The sequence below is a fragment of the Mixophyes fleayi genome, chromosome 4 (genome assembly GCF_038048845.1).
Source record: "Mixophyes fleayi isolate aMixFle1 chromosome 4, aMixFle1.hap1, whole genome shotgun sequence".
NCBI lineage: Eukaryota > Metazoa > Chordata > Amphibia > Anura > Limnodynastidae > Mixophyes > Mixophyes fleayi.
Window position 1 is genome coordinate 2,705,759 of NC_134405.1, and position 24,331 is coordinate 2,730,089.

General features: G+C 42.6%; 1 protein-coding gene across 1 annotated transcript in view; it reads right to left on the minus strand.

Annotated features, from left to right (window-relative positions):
- Positions 1 to 10,354: 10,354 nt before the first annotated feature.
- The window catches only part of LOC142150937 (phospholipid scramblase 1-like), a 34,981-nt gene continuing 21,004 nt past the window's right edge, over positions 10,355 to 24,331 (minus strand). The window contains exons 5-8 of the mRNA XM_075206139.1: positions 24,092 to 24,273; positions 16,892 to 17,053; positions 16,519 to 16,647; positions 10,355 to 11,064 (exon numbers count right to left, since the gene is read on the minus strand). Of these exons, the coding sequence (XP_075062240.1) occupies positions 11,011 to 11,064; positions 16,519 to 16,647; positions 16,892 to 17,053; positions 24,092 to 24,273 (527 nt within the window). The 3' untranslated portion in view covers positions 10,355 to 11,010. The remainder of the gene's footprint in view (positions 11,065 to 16,518; positions 16,648 to 16,891; positions 17,054 to 24,091; positions 24,274 to 24,331) is intronic.

The following is a 24,331-nucleotide window of genomic DNA, read 5'->3' on the forward strand; positions in this document are numbered from 1 at the left end:
CAGGAAAATCAGGCAATGGAGGGTCAGACAATCCAAGGGTCAGAAGTTGAGAGATCCATAATGATAACAGGGAATTAGCAGGAAAAAGGTCAGTGGAGGTCTTAGGTCACAGACAAAGGTGCAAAATGATGGAACAGGCAGAAGTCAGATGATCAGGAGAACAACAGGCGCAATAACATAGGAGTACTGTCAGGGACCAGAAGCAGCAAACAATTGATGGACTGCAAGTAGCAATGTTTGGGGCAGGTATATATGGCATTGGTACAAGCACAGGAGATGATCAGGAAAGGAGGTTAAATGCAGGCAAGGTGGAAATGTCCAGCGACAAAATAGCAGCACCTCTGGTAGCATATAGGAACAGCAGGCTAGATACAAATTAGGATCAGAGTCCTAACAGTCTGTTCATTTGTCTTTCTAACTTCCTAAAAATCAGGATCAAAGATGGAACATTGTCTGGGAAATGTGTAAGTGTTTACGCACTCACGATATTCTGTCCAACACTTCTGCTGATAGTTCCTCCAACATCGCTGCCTTTGTGGGAGTGCAGATTTATATCTATGATGTTGTCTTCCATGTGCTCTGTGCTCTGTCGTCTAACAACGTAAGCAGATGGAATATAGTACTGTCTTCAAAGAGAATCAATACTAAGCTCTGTTTACATGTACTATATCATATTTGCTCACTTTCCTGGAGTCTCTGGGAGTCTCCTGTTTTACAGATAGGTCTCCCGGACTCCCGCATCCTGCCCACTTCCTAGTGCAGTGGGCAGTATGGGAGTCTCCATGACGTTATTTGTGGTGAATCACAAAATGTTGTCCCCGCCCCCCCCCGCAGCAAAATGTGCATTGCAGGGGCGCTATTCAAACAAACTCTGCCCCCTTCCATCTTCATACCCCATCCCCTCTTCGGGACTTCCCAGAGGACAATTATGAAAAGTTGGTGAGTATGTCATCTCTTTTTTCCTGTATTCAAGTGTAAAGATCAAAAAATAAATGTACAAGTAAATAAGGATTCTCACTAAAGTCTCATTCATTTATTCGTGTGCTACTTGTAAATTTCTTAAATGTTGTTTTATCGGGTGGGGTACGGAATAATGGTTGCTATTATTCCGACAATACTTACCCCAATGTGGTGATCCCGAACAGCTCCTTCCCGACCTGGCTCCAGGATGACTTCTGTGACCGGCGACTGCAAGGAATACCTATGAAGAATCCGAACAGTCTTGATGATGTCATTGCCGACCGCGATGCTCTTTTCCTTGCTGTTAAGGTGGAAATGTAAGTATGCGGGCATAGACAATGTATACCTCAGAGCCTCGGTGGCCTATTTGATGGCTAGGCACTCCTGTTCCTGGAGTGCCTAGGCAGAAGTTTGCGACTCAGATAGAGGATGGATTTCTCTGTCCCATCAAACCTCTGTGAGAGCACAGCCCCAAACTTCTTCCAGAGGCATCCGTTTGGAGATACAATCTCCTGCTGAAGTCCGGTGCTTGGAGTATTGGCTCTAAACACAGAGCCACTCAAAGGTCACGCCAGGCAGCCTCTGTTGCTTCCGACCAGACTAACTTGTCTGGACAAGTCTTTTTAGGAGCTCGGTAAGAGGAGCAACCCTAGTGGCAAAATTAGCCATAAACCGGCAATAGTACCGAACTAGACCAAGGAAAGTTCTCAGCTGGGTGTTCCGCTCAGGTTTGGGTCAATCTTTGACAGCTTTTATGGCCCTTTGGAAGGTGGCGGGAGCCCCATGTAGCCCGAAAGCCAGTACCTTATACTGGAATATCCCATCTGGGATTAAAAAGGCTGACTTAGCCTTGGTGGATGGTGTTAGGGAAATCTGCCAGTAGCATATGGTCAGATCTAACGTGGTAAAGTACCGACTATTGGCCAAGATTTCCACTAGCTCATCAATTCTGGGCATCGGAAATGTGTCGAAATGGGAAACGTTGTTTCATTTTCTAAAATCATTGCAAAAACAAACACCAGGGGGTAAATGTATTAAGCTCCGGGTTCTTCAACACCCGCGAGTTCGGCGTCTTCAGCGCTTAAATTTAAAGTGGCTCTGCCTTGTAAAGGGAAACTTCCCTTTACAAGGCAGCTCCGCTTTAAATTTAAGCGCTGAAGACGCCGAACTTGCGGGTGTTGAAAAGCCCGGAGCTTCATACATTTAACCCCCTAGGGCTATTCCAGTTGCTATTGGAATGCTCAATGACATTGAGGTCCAACATTTTTTTAATCTGTTGTTTCGCAGCTACTCGTCGAACTTCAGGAATGGCCTTACTCTCACCACAACTCTGGAGGTGTAATATCTTCTGCAGGCTTGTCTACCCCATTTATCTCAACTACATTTTTATAGACATTAGCTAAGGCAACATCTCCAAGTTGGTCTGGCCAAATGTCTCTTAGTGAAAATAAGTTACACAACCCTGACCACTCTGAGTCTTCGTTGGGAGGCATGGCGGCTTCACCCGAGGTCTCGCCAACAATTGATGGCATTGGCGTTGGCACTTGTCTGTTCTCTAATCTCTTAGCTGGTAGAGGTGTATATTCTTGAACATTCCAGTTTAGGTTTCATGGCAGATCATGGCACTTTCTCTCTCCTATTCCCTTAAGCTCGTCCGTCAAAGCTGGACCTTTGACCGGTGCTTCAATTGCCGAGGTGTCCGACTGGATTTGCTCCTGGAGATTCTGCTTGAACAGCACAAATTCTCTGCACAGTATTAGAGGGTATGACAGTTTTTGGGCAACTGCCACTACTACCATGACTGTCTGTCCATTTACAGTAAAAGGCAAGAGTCCTGTCATATTCTGTCCCATGGACACAGAGTACCGTCCCTTTGGGCAGTTTATGAGTCAATGCATCTGGTAATATGGAGGTGGAAATCACAGACAATTTACTACCCGAATCTACCAGAGCCAGCACCAGATGGTGATTCAAAAAACACAGTCATGCGCAACAAGCAGGACTTCCCGATAACAGCGGGTTAGTTGTGTGCGCTAGTGAACAATCCATAAGTTCTACTAACATTGGGCATTATGCCCTCAAATGTCCAGTCTCTTTGCACCCGAAGCAGATTGGACTTACTGCAGGTTTGGCTGCCTTCTTATCAGGCAATTGCTCCTCATTAATGTCCGGTCCACTGTTCCATATGCCAGATTTTGATCGAGGCACAAACTTTGGATCAGGCGACGGAGGTTTGGGCATATGCTGCAAGGCGCTGTATCTCTCCACTACAGCAGCCAATTCCTCCTACGGCTGAGAGTACGCCTGCAGTGCCCACCCTTGAAGCCCTCGGTCCATACCCCGGATACAATGGTCAATGGCCAGAATTTTGATCATACTGCCCGCGTGTTCTTTTCTGGCTGCAACCACTTCGTTAGTGTTCTACCAAGTTCAGCAAGCTGAGCCCAAACTGGTAGATCTTTGGAGAGTGTCCAGTTATGATATTATTCGGGCCACCCCCACTCTGATGACTTCAACCCTTGCCAAGATGGCGATTTTCAGCCGCTGATAGTCGCCAGCCTGGTCCTTATCCAGGTCTATATAGGTCCATTGTGCTTCTCCTGAAAGATAGGGAGCTAGTCCCAGGTGGCGGCATGTTCAAATTGTTTCAGATATGCATCTAAATCATCATCAGAAGCTTATTTCTGCAGAATGGGGGTAACTGGACCCTCCCTGTCCCGTCTCCCCTGAGCAATCTCCTTGAGGATTAGACGGGTATTCTCCTCCTGTACTGCTGCCACATTCACCGGGGTTCTTAATATGTCTTCTATTTCCTACAGACGTTTGTGCAGGGAAGTGGAACCTAGCTTCTCTCAGCATTCACAGGCAAATAACAAAACTTTCTGGACTATACCAAATTCATGACTCAGTGACCCACAAGGTGTGGCACTACAATTACCAGCAGTTTTTAAAATTTTTGCTTTCTTTTGTAACCCAAAAAAACTGCTAATCAGTTCCTAGTAACACACTCCACTCACCACCTTTGTGTCTGGATGCCGGGTGGACAGTTTTGTTTTAGCTGTCCTACAGATCCCATTTCTGACACCACATGTGATAAAGCACGGCATTCACTGGACTCTCACACAGCTTGATTGAACCATTTCAGTGTTTATTAGCAGTTGTCAGGATGGCTTAAAAAGTTTCAGTGGTGGTTACAGCAGACATTTCCAGTAAAACATCCCAATTCTCCCACAAACCTACGTCTGGCTGAACAGTAGTTCCCTCCATACTAGCCGGCCACTAACTGGCATTGGTGGCCCCATTACAAACCAATTACAGCAAACAGCAAATTAATTACACCCATGTGGAACACCTGTGTGTGTATGTTCTGAAACTTTTGAAGTTCAACATATATTCCAAAATGGTCAATAGAATGGTTTGGGGCAAACTTGAGACCTTCAGAGAGTACTAGGTTCTCATCTTCAGTAAGAATGAATGTTTGCCATTCTGTTGACCATTTTGGAATATATGTTGACCTTCAGTTTCTGAGAAAATTATTTTTGAAAAAATTATTTTATGAAAGAAATATTAAAGGCAGCAGTAATAAAGAGGATGATATTGGTTTCCCCAAAACTAAAGAATTTAAAAAGAAATCCATACCCATTAAACATAGGCATAACCTTTCCAAAAAGAAAGGGATGCCCTTGCTAGTTTGAAAATCAATTTGTCACTGGTGATCAAACCTGCTGACAAGGGGGGGGGGGGGGGGGTATAGTTTTGATGGATAGAGAAAATAGAGAAAATTATATAGCTGAAGTTCTTAGACAGTTGGAGGATAAAGATACATATACCATATTGAAGAATAATCCTCTTGAAGGTATGATATCTAAACTGTCGGATTTATTGAACAAATATAAAGATAATGGATTAATTAATAAACATGTAATAGATTTTATTTTGATAACGTACCCCACTACTCCTGTATTCTATGTACTACCTAAAATCCACAAGTATTTAATTAATCCTCCAGAACGTCCCATTGTGGCAGGGACTAAATCTCTAACATCAAACCTGTCCCAATGGGTAGATCACCAGTTACAACCTATAGTAGTTAGGAATCATTCTTATTCAAAGGACACTGGTGATGTCCTGAGAAAATTTAAAGATATTACATGGGAGGAAGGTTGTTATTTGGTTACTGCTGATGTTAGATCTCTTTATACATGTATTTCCCATAAGGATGGGTTGAATGCTACTAGGTATTTCCTAGATAAAGAAAATATAGAGGGCTCCAATGAAAAAGTTTATTTTCGACAGCATCGAATTTATTCTTTCTAATAATTGTTTTTATTTTGAAGGGCGGTACTTCCTGCAGAGTGTGGGTACGACTATGGGCACCAGGTTCGCCCCAAGTTATGCAAATCTGTCCATTGGGAAGATAAATACATATGGGAGAACTAAAGATTTGGGGCGAACCTGGCGACATGGATGAGATACATAGATGACGTGCTTTTTGTGTTGAAGGGAGCATGTTCAGATTTGGAGATCTCTTGTGAATATTTAAATAAGAATGATAATAATGTTGTCTTTACCTATGAGATTAGTGACGGTACAGTCAATTTTCTTGATTTGAACATATATATATATATATATATATATATATATATCTATCCGAAATTAAAATTTGTAACAAAAATTATAGGAAGCCTAGTGACTCCAATTTCTATATCCTAGCCTCTAGTGAACATCTTTCTTAATGGCTAGATAATGTTCCTAAGGGTCAGTTTTTACGTTTGAAGAGAAATTGTTCTATTACAGGATCAAATGTATAATATGAAATATCAATTTATCAGTAAGGGATATAAACCCAACAAACTTCATTAGGTTATACATTTTGTGAATAATATAGATTGAGAGGAAGTTTTGAGATCTAATTCGAGGAAAAATAAAAATATATCTGAGAATGAGGATGTAAAGTTTATTACACAATATAATTCGCAACATGGAGAAATAGAAAACATTATAAGTAAATATTGGGATATCTTAAAAAAGGACCCCACGCTTTCAAATGTGATCTCAGAAAGACCAAAATTTATTTACAGGTGGGCCCTTAATCTCAGGGATAATTTGGTAAGTATGGTCTGAGACATTGCTCCATGTGTTACACAGCTTTAGGATCACGCCCAGAGAACCCCGGCATATTTCACCTTATGATACTCTTTTTGGTAAACTCCCTAATGTTGCAATGGGCCCCTTGCCAGCCTTACCTACAGAAAATGACTTCACTATTATGTACTTGGCTAAAATGAGCAGACAAATAAGGCAGATCCATGATGTGCTGCTTTCTACTACAGGTGACCTTGTGATGCTAAAGCTGTTCATAAGAAAAGGAGATATCACACACCGGACCCACCATCTGCCCGGTCGGGTACCGGTGCACTTACCTGGGGCTCCCAGGCTCTTTCCTTCTTGGCTTCCTACGCCGCGGCTGCTGGTGGCAGCCATCTTTGCTTTGGGTGTGCGCATGTGCAGATCACTTTATAAAATACCATTTCTTCTCATAGGACAGTGCCCTCTATAGTGGCATTAAACCTAGCAGGCTCAGAGGGACCTAGAGAATCCTCCAGTTTGTGACTGGGGGCTGGTTGATTGGTGGGACTGTGGGAAGGTTCTTACCAAGTTCTCCTGATGTCTTCAACTTCATTCATGCTGGGAGAGAAGTCAACGTGGATAAACACCTCACACTGTAAGAAGGTAACTGCTCTCCATAATCTACTAAACTACTGGAAATGAAGACATCCTTGTAGACACTTCCCCCGGTCTTTTTGCAACAACAATTCCAGGAACACCAGATGGGCATAATAAACCACAACCTGGAGTTGCATCAATCAGCACCAGGTAGGTCTGGGGGTACCAAATGGTCCCAGCTAGGAAGAAAAGCAAAGCAATGAACGTGACAATTGGGACGCTTAGGACCCAATCTAGGTAAAGGACTGTTTATGACTCTTGTAAAGAAAGTAATTTAACAAAGACTCAGAGAAGAGATCATTTAATTTTAATTGAAATAATAACGATGTAAGAATTTCTGATTGTCGCCATGTTTCAGAAATTTTATCAAAATGAAGTAATACAAATAATAACACAATGTTTACTGTTAACATGACATGACCAGAACCTAAGAGTAACTCATCTTACAAAATGGAACATTTTAAATGTTCCATAAGTTATGGGGTCTTATTTGTGCTTCCCAGGGGGCTGTATTTTGTGTGTGGAAAAGGGCTTGATTACCCACTGGGGTAATGGGATCATTTTGATGGCTAGTTGCAGGTTTATCCCACTGGATGTCAGGTATAGTAGAATATATAGTAATAGGTCTGGTTGTCTTATTGATCATTTATATAATAGTGAGATGCCGACCTATACTACTTGGTGCATTATACAGGCATGGAAGGAAAAGGTTTAGAATCCAGAAAATAGGCCTGAATATCCAGCATTTTAAGAGAATTTTGGAAGAAGCGACATAGTAGGACAGGTAAATTAGGAGATACCAGAGGTATGAGAGGGTGGAATTATGATAGAGTTGTGTGAGTAATCTATCTGGGTCCCGCAGCCATTACTGTACTTATATCAATCTGTCCTTTTTATGAATTATGTTTTGCAAGGGATGAATATGTTTCTGTGCTTCATGTTTTATGCTTCTTGGAATGTGCTTATGTGGGCCCTACGGTCTTATACCAGTGATTAATTAGAAACATTGATAAGAGAATTAGTGTCTCTAAACCTCAGAGATGGGGCCTCATTTTAACATGTGGTCAGGGGGGCACATTCTTGGAGTAGAGGTGCACGTAATTAATAGTTATCCAATCAGTGTGAATAAGAAGTTAAACACCCATCTGCATAAGGGAGCCAAGATTATTGCTTATAAAACATATGTGCAAATGTATTATCATTACCTTCTGATCTGGTTAGTCAGTCTTCTGACTCTATTCTTCATCAAGAGATTCCCTTCTTTTAAAAATAGCTATATCAAACGCTACGCATAAAAGCATGCAGATATGGGCAAGAGGTTCAGATGTTGTTTGGACCAAACTCCAGAATGGTGAAGAAATGGGATCGAAGTAACAGCCTCAAGAGTTTACAGAGAATGGTGCTATGGCTGGATCACGTAGGAATAACTTATTCTAGATATTTATTTTAGTTAAAGGTGCAGGGCACCACTGTATATCATTGCAAATGTACTAATAATTTTTATATTGTGTGTATTTTGGTATAGGAAATGTATTGATTTATAATGTATTATGCCAGGTTAGAGGAAGTCTGTTTTGCTGATAGCAGGAAATGCTAGGTAAGTCTTTTCATCGTAGAAGTGACAAAAACCTGCTTTACCCTGAAGACCCAGAAGGAGGTTGTTACCTGTTGTCACATCTTGTTAGAGAGACAGGAACCAGTCTGAACAATGTAGACTCAGGTTACTAATAATTTAGGATATCACAGATTACTGTGAATTTTGTAAATTAAATTGCGTTAACTCCACCTCTAGAGAAATATCGCATCCTGATGTTAAATTATCTGATGTGATATCAGATACATCGGTGCCTGGTCGGATCAGCGGGCTGGTTTACACTATGCCAGGATTTGTGTTAGAATCTATATAAAAAGGAGCTATTTTTGAGCATGTAGTATTATTATTCCAACTGTACTTCTGGAGACCACTAGTACCTTACACTAGTGTACAACTGTCCTTATTAGGACACTTGAGATAATAAACATCACTGCTTCGAGATCCTGCTTTGATGCCTACTTACCTGCTCTAATTCTTGTGACCTACAGATTAGACCAATCTAATCCGCTATCCGGCTGTTCTGAGGTTAGGACCCAGCATCCAGTACTAATGCTCTGCCCACTACCTGCAGCTCTGGTCAGTGTGATAGGCTGGGGAATACCATCTACAGCAACCCTGATCTGAAGACTAGGGGTCCATGTACCAGCCTAGGTGCCCAGCAAGCGGGTACACCAGCAGCGACAGCTACCCAGAAGGAAGCGGTTCTAGCCGCCTCTAAGGCGCCTAGTAGTGGCAGCAGCAAAAGCCCCTCCTACTGCAGTTTGGGATAAAGAAAGGGGACGATGGCAAGGAAAGCCCAGCCAGTACCAGCAACACACGGACAGGGTCGCATAGGAGGTCCATCCATTCACAGGTGCACTAAAGTAAAAACATGCAATGAGCGGCAGTTCTGTGGGCGAAAATGCCTTATTCATGGGAGAGGTCAGACTAGAATGGTCAGACTGGTTTAAGATGACAGGAGGGCGACAGTAACTCAAATAGCCACGCGTTACAGCAAAGGTATGCAGAAGAGACCTTGAAGAGGGTGTGCTACTGTGAGCAGCTACATCATGTTCCATGCCTGTTCGCTAAAAACAGGAGGCTACAGTGGGCACTGGTTCACCAACAGAGTGGATAAACATTGGCTGGTCTGACGAATCTTTATTTCTGCTGCCACATAGAGATCGTAGGGTCAGAATTTGGAGTAAGCAACATAAATCCATGTATCCACCCTGCCTTGTGCCAACAGTGCAGGCTGGTAGTGTAATGGTGTTGGGAATATTTTCTTGGCATACCTTAGGGCCCTTAATACCAATTGAGCGTAATTTAAATGCCACGAGTATTGTTGCTGACCCTGTGCATCTCTTTATGGCTGTGTGCTTTATAAAATGGAGATTCAGGGAAGGTTTTAAATGTGACACTCTTAAAATATATTTGCTTCACTGACTGGGGGGGGGGGACTCACCTACAGAAGATGCCTTGACGTTGGCAGATGAGCTGATTCCAATATAACTATATTGTGCACAATATTCTCCTTTATGTATATGCTGACACATAGTGATTTCTATATTGTCTGTTTGTGAACGCCGGACAGCAATTTCCTTTTGTTTGCACATTCACATTGGTCTCAATTGTCCTTGGCTGCCGTCTCAAATGATTTTATTCACTTGTACACACATAATTAATTTAAATAAGCGCCTCTTTATCTCTTTCATTAATTTCTTTCTGGCCACAGTCTACCCATCTTCTAAAGGCTACTTCCAACAGGACAATGTACTATGTCACAAAGCACATGTCATCTCCAGCTGGTTCCACCAACATGACACTGAGGTCAGTGTACTCCAATGGCCTCCACAGTCACCAGATCTCAATCCAATAGAGCACCATTGAAATGTGGTGGAACGGGGGATTCGCTTCCTGAATGTGATGCTATGGACCAGAATCACAAAGGAATATTTACAGCACCTTATTGAATCCATACCCAATACTAGAAAGGTGTACCATTCCCTGAAAAATTTTCCATGACTTTTACCAATACTTGCCGCGGAGAAGGCGGCTCAGTACGATGTAAGAAAATGATAAGCTTGAAAAACATCACAGCACAATGTGGCATTTTATTCTGAAACAAGTATTATATGATTACATAGAGAAGCAGGGTATACATTCCACACATACTGTTCCGTCTTCTTCATAAACCTTGGAAGATCATTTATTAGTGATATCAGCACTGGACAGAAGTACAGAGTTATCAGAGAGTCCTTCCCCATGCTACAAACTCTTCTAGGCCCTGTATGATGATTGGTGAACATGTCTTTACCATCCCGCATTTATGTCTATAATGTAGGTTATTGTGCATTTATTTTATAAAAATATAGTTTGATATACTTGTTCCTACAACTCTCGATCAACGCAGTTCACGATTCATAATGGCAGAAATGTGATTACGTATGTATACACTCATTTGTTATTATTTTTATGAATATATGCGAGTCCATATGCGTTTTAGAGAAGGAAAGCTTATGATCCTACATAGAGCGCTTTATTTAACCTACTGAATATTGTTATTGTATTTTATATATAGGGCACTTGGATGCAGCGAAAAACAATTGACATTATCCTGACCTTATCCTGACACTTCCATCTGATCTTATCTATGACATTAATATTCCTTTGTTGGTGTGATGTCAGCAGAAGTGGGTGGGTTCTTGGATGAGGTCACAGTGATGTCATAATCGTGGATCAACCTCCTCTTAGCGCCTCCTCTGTCTGGCTACACGCTTCCTCTCAGAGTAAATCAGTGCGTCCTGCAGGACAGAAAGGTGTAAATTTATATCACGTGTATCTACCTGTCAGTGCCTCATAACAGCATCACATTAATTATAAACTCATATAATAACAGCTCAGGTCACTATCACATAATTCCAAGCAAAATTAAAGGAAGACACCATGTTGTTATTCAGCCTTTATACAAGGACTTCTGTGCTGTTCAAATGGTCAATTCTGCAACCTCTAACATATATTTCTTATCACAAATGAAAACGTAATATCTCTACACGTTGTTGTGGTGCTTTGTCATGGTGACCAGTCCACTCCTTCTTCTGGAGAGAGTGCCACCAGCTCCAATACAAGGTGAGATGACCAACCAGTATCCAGTTCAGTTTCTGTATGGATCTGATAAGGTAATTACCCTCAATATTTGGTTTCAGCCTTTGTCTGTAACTTGTATTAGTTCTCTAGTAAATGTTGCCTGAATGTTTGTGACAACCTGGGGGTAAATGTATTAATGTCCGGATTCTTCAACTCCGGCGTGTTCAGCGTCTTCGGCGATGGCCAGGATTTATGTGTCTTTATGACAATATTTTTGGTGTAACCTCATGTGTTCCTGATGATGTCAGAATTACTGGGATGAAGATGTTGGTCGCTGTCCACCTGGTCTGGGTACACTTCTTCCAGAAGGGTTGTAGTTTGTCAAACTTGGTCTCCTTTTCTGGACTTTTGTGGTCTTGCTACTTGATGTCCTCTCTGACCTTCAGTTCACTCTCTTACTCATTCTCAGTTTATGAGTAATCTTTTCTTTCTCAGACGTTTCCTTTCTGAACTGCTCTATCATCGCGGTTTCCATGAGTGAAATTCTTCTACGATTTTAAATAGACTTTATTATTAATCTCTTCTCTATTGTTAGGAACCCCTCTAGCCGGCACAACACAACCCGGAGTCTACTCTGCCAATCAGGTGTTCACTGGAGCCCCTGATGGTGGGGACAGGCTGGGCTGCAGACTGACAGAGGGTCGTGAAGTGTGTACCAGCTGGGGAGAACCCAGGCAAGCGGAGTGAGGTCCACGCAGAGGTCAAGGGCCGGCAGCAGGTAGCAAGTCCAGATAACAGGCTGGGGTCAAGGGTCACAGGCAAACAGGAGAAACGGTAAACAGGCCAATGGTCAGGGTCACGGGATACACAAGCGAAGTCCAAATCCAAGCCAAGGGTCATACACGGGAGATCAGTAGAAGTTCAATAGACTAAATACAGACACAGACCAATCAGCAGTTGAACACACTCCTGCAGAGTAATTACAAGAATCCAGCAGGGCCAATCAGGGCTTGTCCCTGACCTACACAGTTGCAGGCTAATGCCTGTTAATCAGCCCCATAGACTGACTATTTATGCGCATGCGCCCGGCTACCAGCACCGCCCGGACGCAGCGCTAGTGAACTAGCGTCCGGCCGTTGCCCTGGGGACGGCCGGACAGGAGGAGGAAATGACGTCCCGGTCGTCAAGGCGACGGCCGGGATGCTGGGGCGCATGAGAAGCGAGCCGCGACGGCTGTGAGTACCGCCGCGGCTCGTGACATCTATATAACTACTTTTCCTCTCTTTCCTAATTCTACCTCATTGCTTAAAATACTCTTAATCTATTTTAAGCTTTTTTTTTATGTTATTCATTTTCTTTAATTCAAATCTGCATGCGCACATATATGAGACTGACCCGGCAAAGCAGTAAGTAAACACTTAACGCCACAACCAGTATCACTGAGTATCCGTCAGCTGCCTCGGGGATATTTTTCGTTGCATTGTGGCCTTACTGGTTTTGTATCACTGTTTTGGCATTATCCCTGGGATTGTGGCTTTCTTGAGAAATCTGTTTCTGCTACTCTAGTCACCTTTCTTTTATTTCTTATGTCTAATTTACTGTTGTTTATTATCCAACTACTTCTCTACATAAATCTGCTCCTTAGTAGGACTAATTGGTTCCTCTATAACCTCACCTTCCTTCTCTTTTCCTTTTGCCAGTATAACTTTATTACTCTCCTTTTATAGTCTGATTCTCTCTTTTTCTTTCTCATTTCTATATTAGAGGTTACTCTCTCAGTTCCGTTTTCACTCTCCTCTCCTATCAGTCTCGATCCACAGCCCTTCACCTGTCAGTCTTTAATGCTCAAACTTCATCTATCTCCCATCTCCCCACTACAACTCACTGCTCCTCTCCCATTGGCTTCTCTTCTATCCTCCCTTCTCCTTATGCTTACTAGTGGCTACTCTGTCTTTAATGACTCCTCTCTTCCTATCACTTTACACTCTAACTACAATGGCTTGTATATTATCCTTCACCACTCTTCTCCATGGTTCCTCACACCTCTAGGTCTGTTCTCTCTCCCTTATGAGCCACTACGCTAATCTCGCCGGCTCACAGCAATTCTCTTCCTGTCCCAGATGTTGCTTTGCAGCCGGGATGTTTACCTTATGCTTCTGATCTGAAACGCTAATCACAGTGGCTCACACTGTTTATTCTGTCCCGGCTGTGGAACACTGTTCTTCTATCACATCCCGGATGTGGAACGCTGTTCTTCTTTACTGTCCCAACTGTGGAACTCTGTTCTTCTATTCCATCTAGGATGTGGAACGCTGTTCTTCTTTACTGTCCCGGCTGTGGAACGCTGTTCTTCTATCCCATCCCGGATGTGGAACATTGTTCTTCTTTACTGTCCCGGCTGTGGAACGCTGTTCTTCTATCCCATCCCGGATGTGGAACGTTGTTCTTCTTTACTGTCCTGGCTGTGGAACTTTGTTCTTCTTTACTGTCCCGCTTGTGGAACATTGTTCTTCTTTACTGTCCTGGCTGTGGAACGTTGTTCTTCTTTACTGTCCTGGCTGTGGAACGTTGTTCTTCTTTACTGTCCTGGCTGAGGAACATTGTTCTTCTTTACTGTCCTGGCTGTGGAACACTGTTCTTCTTTACTGTCCTGGCTGTGGAACGTTGTTCTTCTTTACTGTCCTGGCTGTGGAACATTGTTCTTCTTTACTGTCCTGGCTGTGGAACACTGTTCTTCTTTACTGTCCTGGCTGTGGAATGTTGTTCTTCTTTACTGCCCCGGCTGTTACTTAGCAGCCGGTACGCTGCTCTGCCTTTTTTTTCCCTGCTAGGCAGCCGGGAATCTATGTATTCTGATTGCAGTGATGTGTCAGCAATCACTAATTACTGTGAGGGGCTTGACTCCTATCAAGCACACTCATTGGCCCTCATTGGTTTAAGTGACAGGGAGGGCTTAGCCTCTTGACGGTTATAGCGTTCTTGCCCTACATTATTCGTGAAGTCTGCTGTGTTACTAAAATCTATAGACTCTGATTGCCTTCTACTGACCCTGCTTGTTACTGGATTCTCCTTGTCTGCTACCCGTCTCCACCATTGTCTTGTTTCTGGACCATCCCTGCTCGCTGCTCTTTTTTTAATTTGGACCTTTTGGCTTGTCTACGATTATTCTTGCTCTCTACCTGCCCTTGACCACTTGCTTCATTGGTGGCTTACCCTCTGTATACCGTGTGCTGTACTCCCAGTCACTATACATCTTTGCTATCTGGTACCTTTGATAAACTTTTACTACTTTGAGTTTAAGTCCTGGGGCATCTGAGTACCTGCAAGAACATTTCCCTCTATGGGAACGGCTGCTTGTTATATATGGCTGCTTGTTATATAGGTGAAGACCTCGCATTCGTTCTGTTCTAACAGTTTATGAAGTCATCAGTGGGGGCTGCAACAGTCTTCCCATCACTGCACACTATAACTACAACCAATTCTCTCTTCTCTATGGTACCAGGAACGTTTCTGGAGATGAGTTATGTGGGTGAGGGTGGTACCATGATCATTTTGGGAGATGAGTGATGTGGGTGAGGGTAGTACCAGGAACGTTTCTGGAGATGAGTTATGTAGGTGAGGGTGGTACCATGATTGTTTCTGGAGATGAGTGGTGTGGGTGAGAGTGGTACCATGAACATTTCTGGAGATGAGTGGTGTGGGTGAGAGTGGTACCATGATCGTTTCTGGAGGTGAGTGGTGTAGGTGAGGATGGGACTTGGAAAGCTTATGGAGAGGATTGGTGGAGGTTAGGGTGGCACGAGGAAAGTTCTGGAAATGAGTGGTGTCGGTGCTAGTTGGACCAGGAAAGTGATTGACATACAGAATAATCACACCCATCTCTCACTGATGTTACCCGATTTTCTTTATATCCCTTTACCCTGTGAATATTCTTTCTAAATCCTCACAGTAGTCTGTACCTCTCTCTAAATCCCATTGCTTTATCATCCGTGTAAGTACTTCACCATCTCTCCTCCTCCAACATAGAAGAGGTGACACTGACAACATCACTACACTTAGGCTGTGAACACACCACAACAAAATTCTAACGCTAGGATATTTTTACCAACTTTACCAATGACACAAAAAAAACAAGTCCCGCTCAACATGACGATTCATGTGTACACACTACACCCAATATCCTTCAAATCTGTGCTCTTCATCTGTCATAAAGTCAGCTGGAGAATTTACAAGTCTGGTGAGGCAAGATCAGTGACAGGTGGTCACACAAATCCCATGTCATGAGCACTGGCAATGCAGGAGTTAATTACAGCGACCCCCCCTGATCCTTTCCCCATCTGCAGATAGTGTGCCACAGTGCTGGGGAGATTAGGAACAGGCAGGTCAAGGAGGGAAGATCTGTGCCATGTATAAATGTCAGTTTGATTAGTTCAGAGCAGAATGTGAAACTCGTACACACAGGAACACTGTCTACAAGACAATCAGTGCCAGTGCAGCTGTTTCTGTGACTAGTAGTTCTACAAGTCACAGGTTGTGCTAGACGTCGGTTGACTGGAATGTGTGGGGTCAGGATTGGAGCCATGGACTCACACTTGGCTGCTGAGGTTAGGTTGAGGATACAGGTTGGACAGGCACAGGGAAAGCAAGGAATGCAGTGAGAAGTGGAGAGAGGGGGGTGTCAGGAAAAAAACGAGGAGAGAATTAAAAGGAGGGGGAGATTAAAATAGAAGAGGAGGGAAAGACAGAGGAAAGCTGGTAACCTAAGAGACAGAGGGAGGAGATTTACCTTCAGGATCATTATCTTAGAAACGGGCCATGTGCAAGCTGCTGACAGATTCTGTACTCCCACTGACAGCTGACAGGTTTATGACTTGGCTGCAAAGAGCTTAACTCCCTATGTCGGTCCAGTTCTGCAGAGTACATACACACTGCAGAACTGTACCGACATTGTTCATAGCTGAACGACATATTTTAAGCAACCCGACCAACCAGATCAAATGATGATCTCTGCTTTGGAACGATGATCGTTCATCGTTCCAGGCTACACACTACTGTGATATCGGGCCCATCAGTCCTTTATCGTGTGATTGGCCAGAATATCTGCTGAAAACAGTGTAGTGTGTACCCAGCTCTACTTATGTGACATCAGCCAGCCAACAGGTTGTCCTCACCAGGAAGAAGCAGGTCGCCAGTATGGTGGCTTTCACCGTCACCTCCAGATCCATCGGGAAAGATGCCATCATCTGGTTATTTTCACACTTGATTGTCCCCACAACACATTCACCATCTCTTGACTTCACCTATGGAACCAAGTTTTTACCATATTATAAGAGAAAGATCACAACTCCCTGCTGTCTGTGTCACTGTGTCACCGTGCAGGGGGAGGGACAGACTCATAGCTCCCTTCTGTCTGTGTCACCCTGCAGGGGGAAGGACAGACTCATAGCTCCCTTCTGTCTGAGTCACTGGGTCACCCTGCAGGGGGAGGGACAGACTCATACAACATTTTAATAATTATCTATATTTTAATATTGTTTTCATTACCTCAAATGTGACATTGCCAAAGATACTGGTTTGGAAAGTTGGTCCCAGGATCATCAGAACGACCTCCCTGGAGGAATTTACAACGGACAGTTGGGTAACCATGACATTTGTGTGTACGATGGCACATCCCAGGAACTCGGCAGATGCACTGAACAATTCCATCTGTCAGAGAGACCACAGAACCAGTATATTAGGCTAGTTGTCCATGTCACATACACCATGCACCATTCATCTACGTTCTTCAGGGGCTACTTATCACGCTCACTGACGTGTCAATAGCCAGATCTGCAATTCCATGTTCTCTGTTTATACTCTGCTAAGTCACATTGTGTAATACTGGTAAATGTGTAACTGTTCACCCCCTATGTACCGCGCTGCAGACCATTTGTGGCACCTTGTAAATAAAAGGTACAAATAATAATAGCAACTAAATTAAATGAATCTGAGACTATTTTAATGTCCATGGAGTTCAGCAATTTTAGTTAGATAGGGTTAAATGGTGGTGACATTCTGCAACGCTGTACAATTGAGGAGATAAACGCAACAAGGACAGGCGATGACATGGTATACCTACCTTCCAACATTTATACATGCTGAGTCGGGACAAAATAAACCTTGCCCCCCCTCCTCCATCTGTGGAAAACAACTTGTACATGGGGCAGTCCTATTAGGAACTAAATTCCTGTCATAGCCTCACAATATATTTGTCTGAAGGGAGAGTTTTTTACACCCAAATCTGCCGTATTTAAAGTTACCTGCAAGCTGATGCAGTGTGCAGGGACATAGAGAAAAATCATTTGTCACAAAAGTTTGTCCATATTGCATCAGAAGTTTGATTAATTTGTGGAACTCCCCAAAATGGGTGCTAAAGGGAGATTTGCAACTTATTTAAACCTACAGTTGCTGGGATGGAGCTGCTTATTACATTAGACAAATTGCTATGTGGACACTGAGTCCTTTACACTGAAAATTGTTTATTGTGCATAATTGATGTTTACCAACTCAGGAGTCACGCATGCATCAAGTTGATTACCGATTTCATTTTCTACAATTAATTCTCATTTTCATTAAAACAACTATTTTCACCAATGACTGCTTTGTCCTGTCCTAATCAGGCTGCCTCTTTCTATAACAAAACACTCACTTCAGCGCTAGACAATCCAAACCCCAGCCAGACACACCAAACAGACCCGCTACCTGAAAAAGTGCTCCAGCATTGCAGAGCGCCACTGAAGGAAATATCGTTCCTATCCTGATTTCCTCCACTATAAATTCATCCTTTAATCTTACAGCACTGCCCTTTCAGTTGCCAAACAAACATTCTTCAAATCTGTTATATCCACCCAGTCTTCAAACCCACGTCGCCTCTTTGCCACCTTCAACTCATTTCCCTGCCCACCTGCACCTCCTCCTCCTTGCTCCCTCATTGCCCATGATTTTACCACTTATTTCAAAGACAAAATTAACACCATTTGACAGGATATTTCCTCATGCCAAATTTCATTCACTCCACTCACTCTACCCACCTTTATCTACACTCCCCAATTCATCTTTAATTCATTCTCTCCAGTAACTGAAGACAAAGTTTGTGCACTTATTTTATTATTTCAACCTACAACCTGTCCACTTGACCCTATTCCCTCCAAACTTCTCCGCTCCGTCTGCTCCACTGTATGTCCATCTCTAACTCACCTCTTCAACCTTTCTCTGTTCACTGGCACATTTCAATCATCCTTTAAACATGCGCTCATCTCATCTATTCTAAAGAACCCATCTCTCGATCCAGCCTCTCTCTCCAAATACCGCCATATTTCTCTCCTCCCCTTTGCCTCTAAACTACTTTAGCAATTAGTGCACAAACACCTGTCTCACTTTCTCTCTCCTCTCATTCCATTCTCGACTCTCTGCAGTCAGGCTTCCGCCCCCAACATTCTACTGAAACTGCTCTCACAAAAGTGACCAAGGATTTACTTACTGCAAAATCTAAGGGTAATTTCTCCATACTTATTCTCCTGGACCTCTCTGCTGCTTTTGAAACTGTTGATCACCCTCTTCTCCTACACACCCTTCACACCATTGGTCTTGTTCGAGACACAGTTCTTTCCTGGTTCACATCCTACCCATCGAACGACTCCTTTAGTATGTGTCCACTCACTCTTTCTGTTGTGATCCCTCAAGGCTCTGTTCTTGGTCCTTTACTTTTTTTAATTTTACACCTCTGCTCTTGGGGACTAAGTCGCTCATTCAGTCTCCAATATCACCTCTACGCTGATGACACCCAAATCTATATCTCTTCTCCTGACCTCTTTCCTTCTGTACTACCTTGTGTAACCAGCTATGTTTCTGCTATCTCCACAAGGATGTCCCAACGCTCCCTCAACATGTTCAAAACAGAGCTTATTATCTTCCCTCCTGCCCTCAAATCTCCCTCACTGTCAATAAAACCTCAATTTCCTCAATCTCCCAAGTCTGCTGCCTTGGTTATAAACCTGACTCCGCCCTCTGCTTTATTCCTCACATTCAGACTCTCTCCCAGTCCTGTCGATTCCACCTTAAAAACATTGCCAGAATATGCCCTTTTCTTATTCAACATGCTACCAAAACTCATCCATTCTCTCATCATATCCCGTCTTGACTATTGCAACCTTCTGCTATTTGGCATTCCTGACACCCATATATCCACACTTCAATCCATCCTAAATGCTGCTGCAAGACTGATCTTCCTCTCTCACCACTCCACATCTACTGCACCACTTTGTAAATCCCTACACTGGCTCCCTGTGTCCTCCAGAATCAAATTCAAATTACTCACCCTTACCTACAAAGCCCTCAACAACACCACCCCTGCATACATCTCAAATCTCATTTCAAAATACTCTCCCTCCCGGCCACTTAGATTTACCTCTAACCTTTGCCTTGTGTGACTGGATCACTTATAATTAACTTATGGTATAAATTTATTTAAAGGAAACAGCGCATGGCACTTATTTACTTAATTGCAAATGTACTTATTTTTGATATTGTGTGTATGCTGGTAAAGGATATATCTTTATTTCTGAGACCAGGGGAAGAAATTTGTGCTAGAGGAAGTGCATTATTTCTGAGGTATATATCTGATACAATAAGCCTTTGTTGAGGAAGTCTTTTGTGTATCTTGGCGTAGGGAAATGACTTGTTTGGGGGTTTGTAAGTTTCTTTGGGTATGTGTATTCTGTAGCTGTCTGAAGAAAGAACCCATGTTAATCTCATGTTAATTAGACCTTTTGATGTTCGAGGGTCCAGCACCTGAAGGCACAGGGAGGTTTAAATAGACGTGCTACTAGATTTCCTGCATCTAAAACAAGATGCAAGAAATCACAGCAAGTTTTAGGATATCACAGATAAGTGTAAATATTGTTAGCTTTCCATTGCATGTAAATCCATGTTTGGGTAAACAAATTGCATCCTGATTCTAAAATATCTCAGACCTCAGGGAGCTGACTTACATTGTGAGGCTGTGTCCACATCTGTATAAAAAGCATTGTCTTTTATTGAAAATTGTTATTCTTGCTTCATCTGACCTTCTCTCTGGTACCTTCAACCAGGTGAGCAAATAAACATCACTTGCTTCAACGACCTGTTCGGCAACTTCTCTATCTCTGTGACATACAGATTAGATCCAAAATCTAATCTGATCCCTGCTGTTTCTGAGGTTTGGACCCAGCATCCAGTACCACCTCTTTGGCTGCTACCCAGCAGCTCTGGCCAATGTGATAGGCCAGGGGGGATCCATCCATGGCAATCCTAATCCATAGGAAGAGGTCAGGAGTACCAGCCCAGGTACACCAGCAACGGGGTAAACTGGCAGCGCCAGTTACCCAGAACAAACCCGATATTGGATGCCGGTAAGGAGTCCAGTGGTGGCTGCATTTGTAAGCCCCTCCTACTGGGATTAGAGGGCGCATTTGGGATAACAAAAGGGAACAGTGGCAAAGTAAGCCCAGCCGGTTCCCAGAAACAACAGACAGGGTGGCATAGGCGGTCCATCTTGTCACACCTTGTCTCTGGTAACCACCTCTCACTCCCAACTACAAGAATTCTCTGCTGCTCCCGATTTATGGAATTCCTGACCACGCTCAATCAGATGTTCCCACTGCTTTCAAATCTTTAGATGCTCTTTGAAAACCCATCTCTTTTTTAGAGGTGACCTTATTCTTGATAACACTATTCACACTAATGAACCCTCACAATTGTCCCAATCTCCACTCTGAGACACATTTGCTCCTTTTCTTTCAACTGTGCCCACTTCCATTTAGAATGTAAGCTCTCTGATGAATAGGATCCTTCATACCCTTTGTTTTCGTGCATGTATTTATTTTGTCTACCTTTTATTTCCTTATTTTATATATGTACGGTTTTCCCTACTGTACAGCTCTGAAGAGCACTGTAGCACCTTACAAATCTATGATCGTAACATAATAAATGAGCTCCATGTGTCAGTTGAAGCGTTGCTTAAACCTGTAGATTGCAATTTACCAGCTTGGGTCTGTTGTAAAGTGACCCAAGTCTACATTCATTTCTTCTAAAGCATCTAACTGAACAAGCTGGATTAATCCTTGTTGCATCTCTACTGATTTTTGTGTGGCAAGTATAATCAGTATAATTGCACTAAAATTATTATTACTGATTGGTCTATATTATAGGCTGATGCAGCATTTAATGCAATTTTTAATTAGCTCGTAGCAAACAGTTTTCACCCAAAGTATCTATTCAGTGAAATCCATTTCACTGAAGCACAGTGCCTAAATTTAAAGTGAGATATATTTATTCACTGACCTATGTGTTATGTTAATTTAGGTTTGCATATTGTTGACTCAAAATTCCAAAAATGTTGTTTATTTTGTGATATGTTGAATGGCATGCTGATGTTATCATGGTATTACTTCCCTAGATCACTACTACTTATCTACTGCTGTGGTAAAACCTTATACTACAAGTAAAGAGAATACACCCACAAGTTTATGTAGTTTTAGCCCTGTGTTCCTTGTTTATTTCAACAGCACTTGGGGACCTTCGCCTCTCTACCATACCACCAGGCCTGTAGAATCCTTCTTTACACTACTTCTGGGGTGTCAACCATCCGCCCTGTTAAATATTTTCCCACGGAAAAAATAGCACAGGTGCTGGAAAAAGCTATTCAATTGCAAAACCGGTGGTAATTTTTGAGAGAAAAATCACTCACACAGCTCCAAAAAAGAAGGTATCTAATTGGGCAGCACAGGTAATTGCAAGTTCTTCTGCACGCTCTTTGTTGTGGTGTTAGAGACAGCATCACACATATGCTTTTTATAATGTGCACAACTTTACCTGCTGTTTCTCTTTGTGACGAAATTCAACACTACACTGCAAAATGTTGTGATACTTTATGTCAGGGATAAGCCCCTCTAGCTACTCCCTGATTAGATATATTATCATATACTCCTACAGTCATACAATATATCACCTCTATTTTGTCAGGAAACCGCTCATGAACCCCTTTATCGGTCACAAACCGCGCTATGCGCACTTGTGACTTAGAAGCTTACTCTAAGGGAACACACAGGGTTCCAGTCCAAATCTCAAACTCACCTCTTCCTCTATGGCTACAGATTTCTATGGTCCCTTTCCCAACACAGACGCAGGCTCACACCTCTCAGCAACTGCCACTAACTAAGTGTAAGGCCCGTAGCAAACCTATGACTTAATCACCCAATTGCGCACACTCTGTGCTCTGGTAGCTAACCCTTTCACACACTGGTTTCTAAAGAGTTAATCCAGCCAAGCAATCTGTCTCTTCTAAACAGGCAATGAATTTGTTTATAGCAATAAGGACAGAACTATTAAATTGTTAGATTTAATAAACAAAAGGTACAATGCTTAAAGACATTAAAAAAAACAGTTTAAGATTTGACATACAAGTAAAAAATTGCAAACAGTTCTAAAAACAAATGGGATGAAAGTACAGAGCATAAATGACTTATAATAATCTGTATGCCTGGGGGTGGGCAGAAAAGATGGACAGTCCTTCAATTAGATTGATCCAAAAGAAACTGACAACTTGCCCCTTCCCAACACAGGTTTTTTTATGCAAAATGAAATGGGACATTCTTCACAGGGGCGGTGTTAATGCTAATAGGGGGCAGGGTGGGTGTCACTATAGTTTTCTCACAAGTATTCCCAAACTTTTGACCTTTGGGCAATTCTTCACAGATATATCCCAGAGACATAACTCCCCTTCAATAAACCGGTCTCCCGCACATTTAAATACCAAACATGATGTAATTATGACAATGTGACATACATTTCCCACATATATGTGATTATAGCTGTTCCCGGATACTGCCAGCACCTGTCATTCACAACCCTGGTGTGATTTCTGCTCCTTGATATGCAGTGCCACCCAGATTTCCCAAAATATGAATTATGAAGACATTTTCCTTTGAAGTCCATATTTCTATATACCTGTATAGGAACTCTTTAAATGCTATCTTTGTCTACAATGATCTCACCTAAGCATATGGCTCTGTCATTTACATTTAGTGGTTCGTTGTGTATACAGTACCTATTGAAAGGAAGTCAATTAGGAAGTGGAATACATGATCAAAACACTGGATGTCTGTGATCTGCATATCTTAAGCAGGTCTCCTCAACCTAATTACCTCCTACTGGGCTAATTATTTCCTTTTTAAAAACATTTGGTCAAACATTTATCTGAGTTGAAAATCAGGTTAATTTTTCAATGCATTGCATGTATTATTTGGGCCCTGACATTCACTATTCTATTTAATCATATCAGATTTATGCTCTCACCCTGACACCTTATAACTATAATAATGGTGTTAGTTACAAATCACTTATGATTAACCCGAGATGTCCAGAGAAGCCCCCTAATATAACACAGATCTCTGACTGGCTCTTAAGGTGTCTATGAAGATTTAAAGATGATCTCAAATTGATCACACGTGTGCCTCACACAGTTGCTTTACAACTGAATTGCATGAGAAATTCAGGGTGTGGTGTTAAAACTGTCTTGAAGTCTGTGGAACGTGATCCCGATAGGTGAAAATGGAGTATTCACTCCTAATTGAATCACTCCCCATGTGTATGATATAGGCATGCTACACGTGTGTAATATAGGCATGTTACATGTGTGTAATATAGACATGTTACATGGGATCCTACCTCTCTATGACACCTACAGCCGCAGCCCTCGGTAGCCTCCATCACATCCTGACCACTGTTGTCTCGGATCTTCAGTTTATAGCAGGGGCCACAGCACTGGGCCAGCTGCTCCGCCTGATATATCCGCTGCCCCATCTGATCCAGGACCTCAAAGTTACGATTCAAACCTTGTGCCGCAGTGACTGGAAGAGGGATGTCAGAGTTTGGTAAAATGGTCACATAGATCTGTGGCAGAAACAG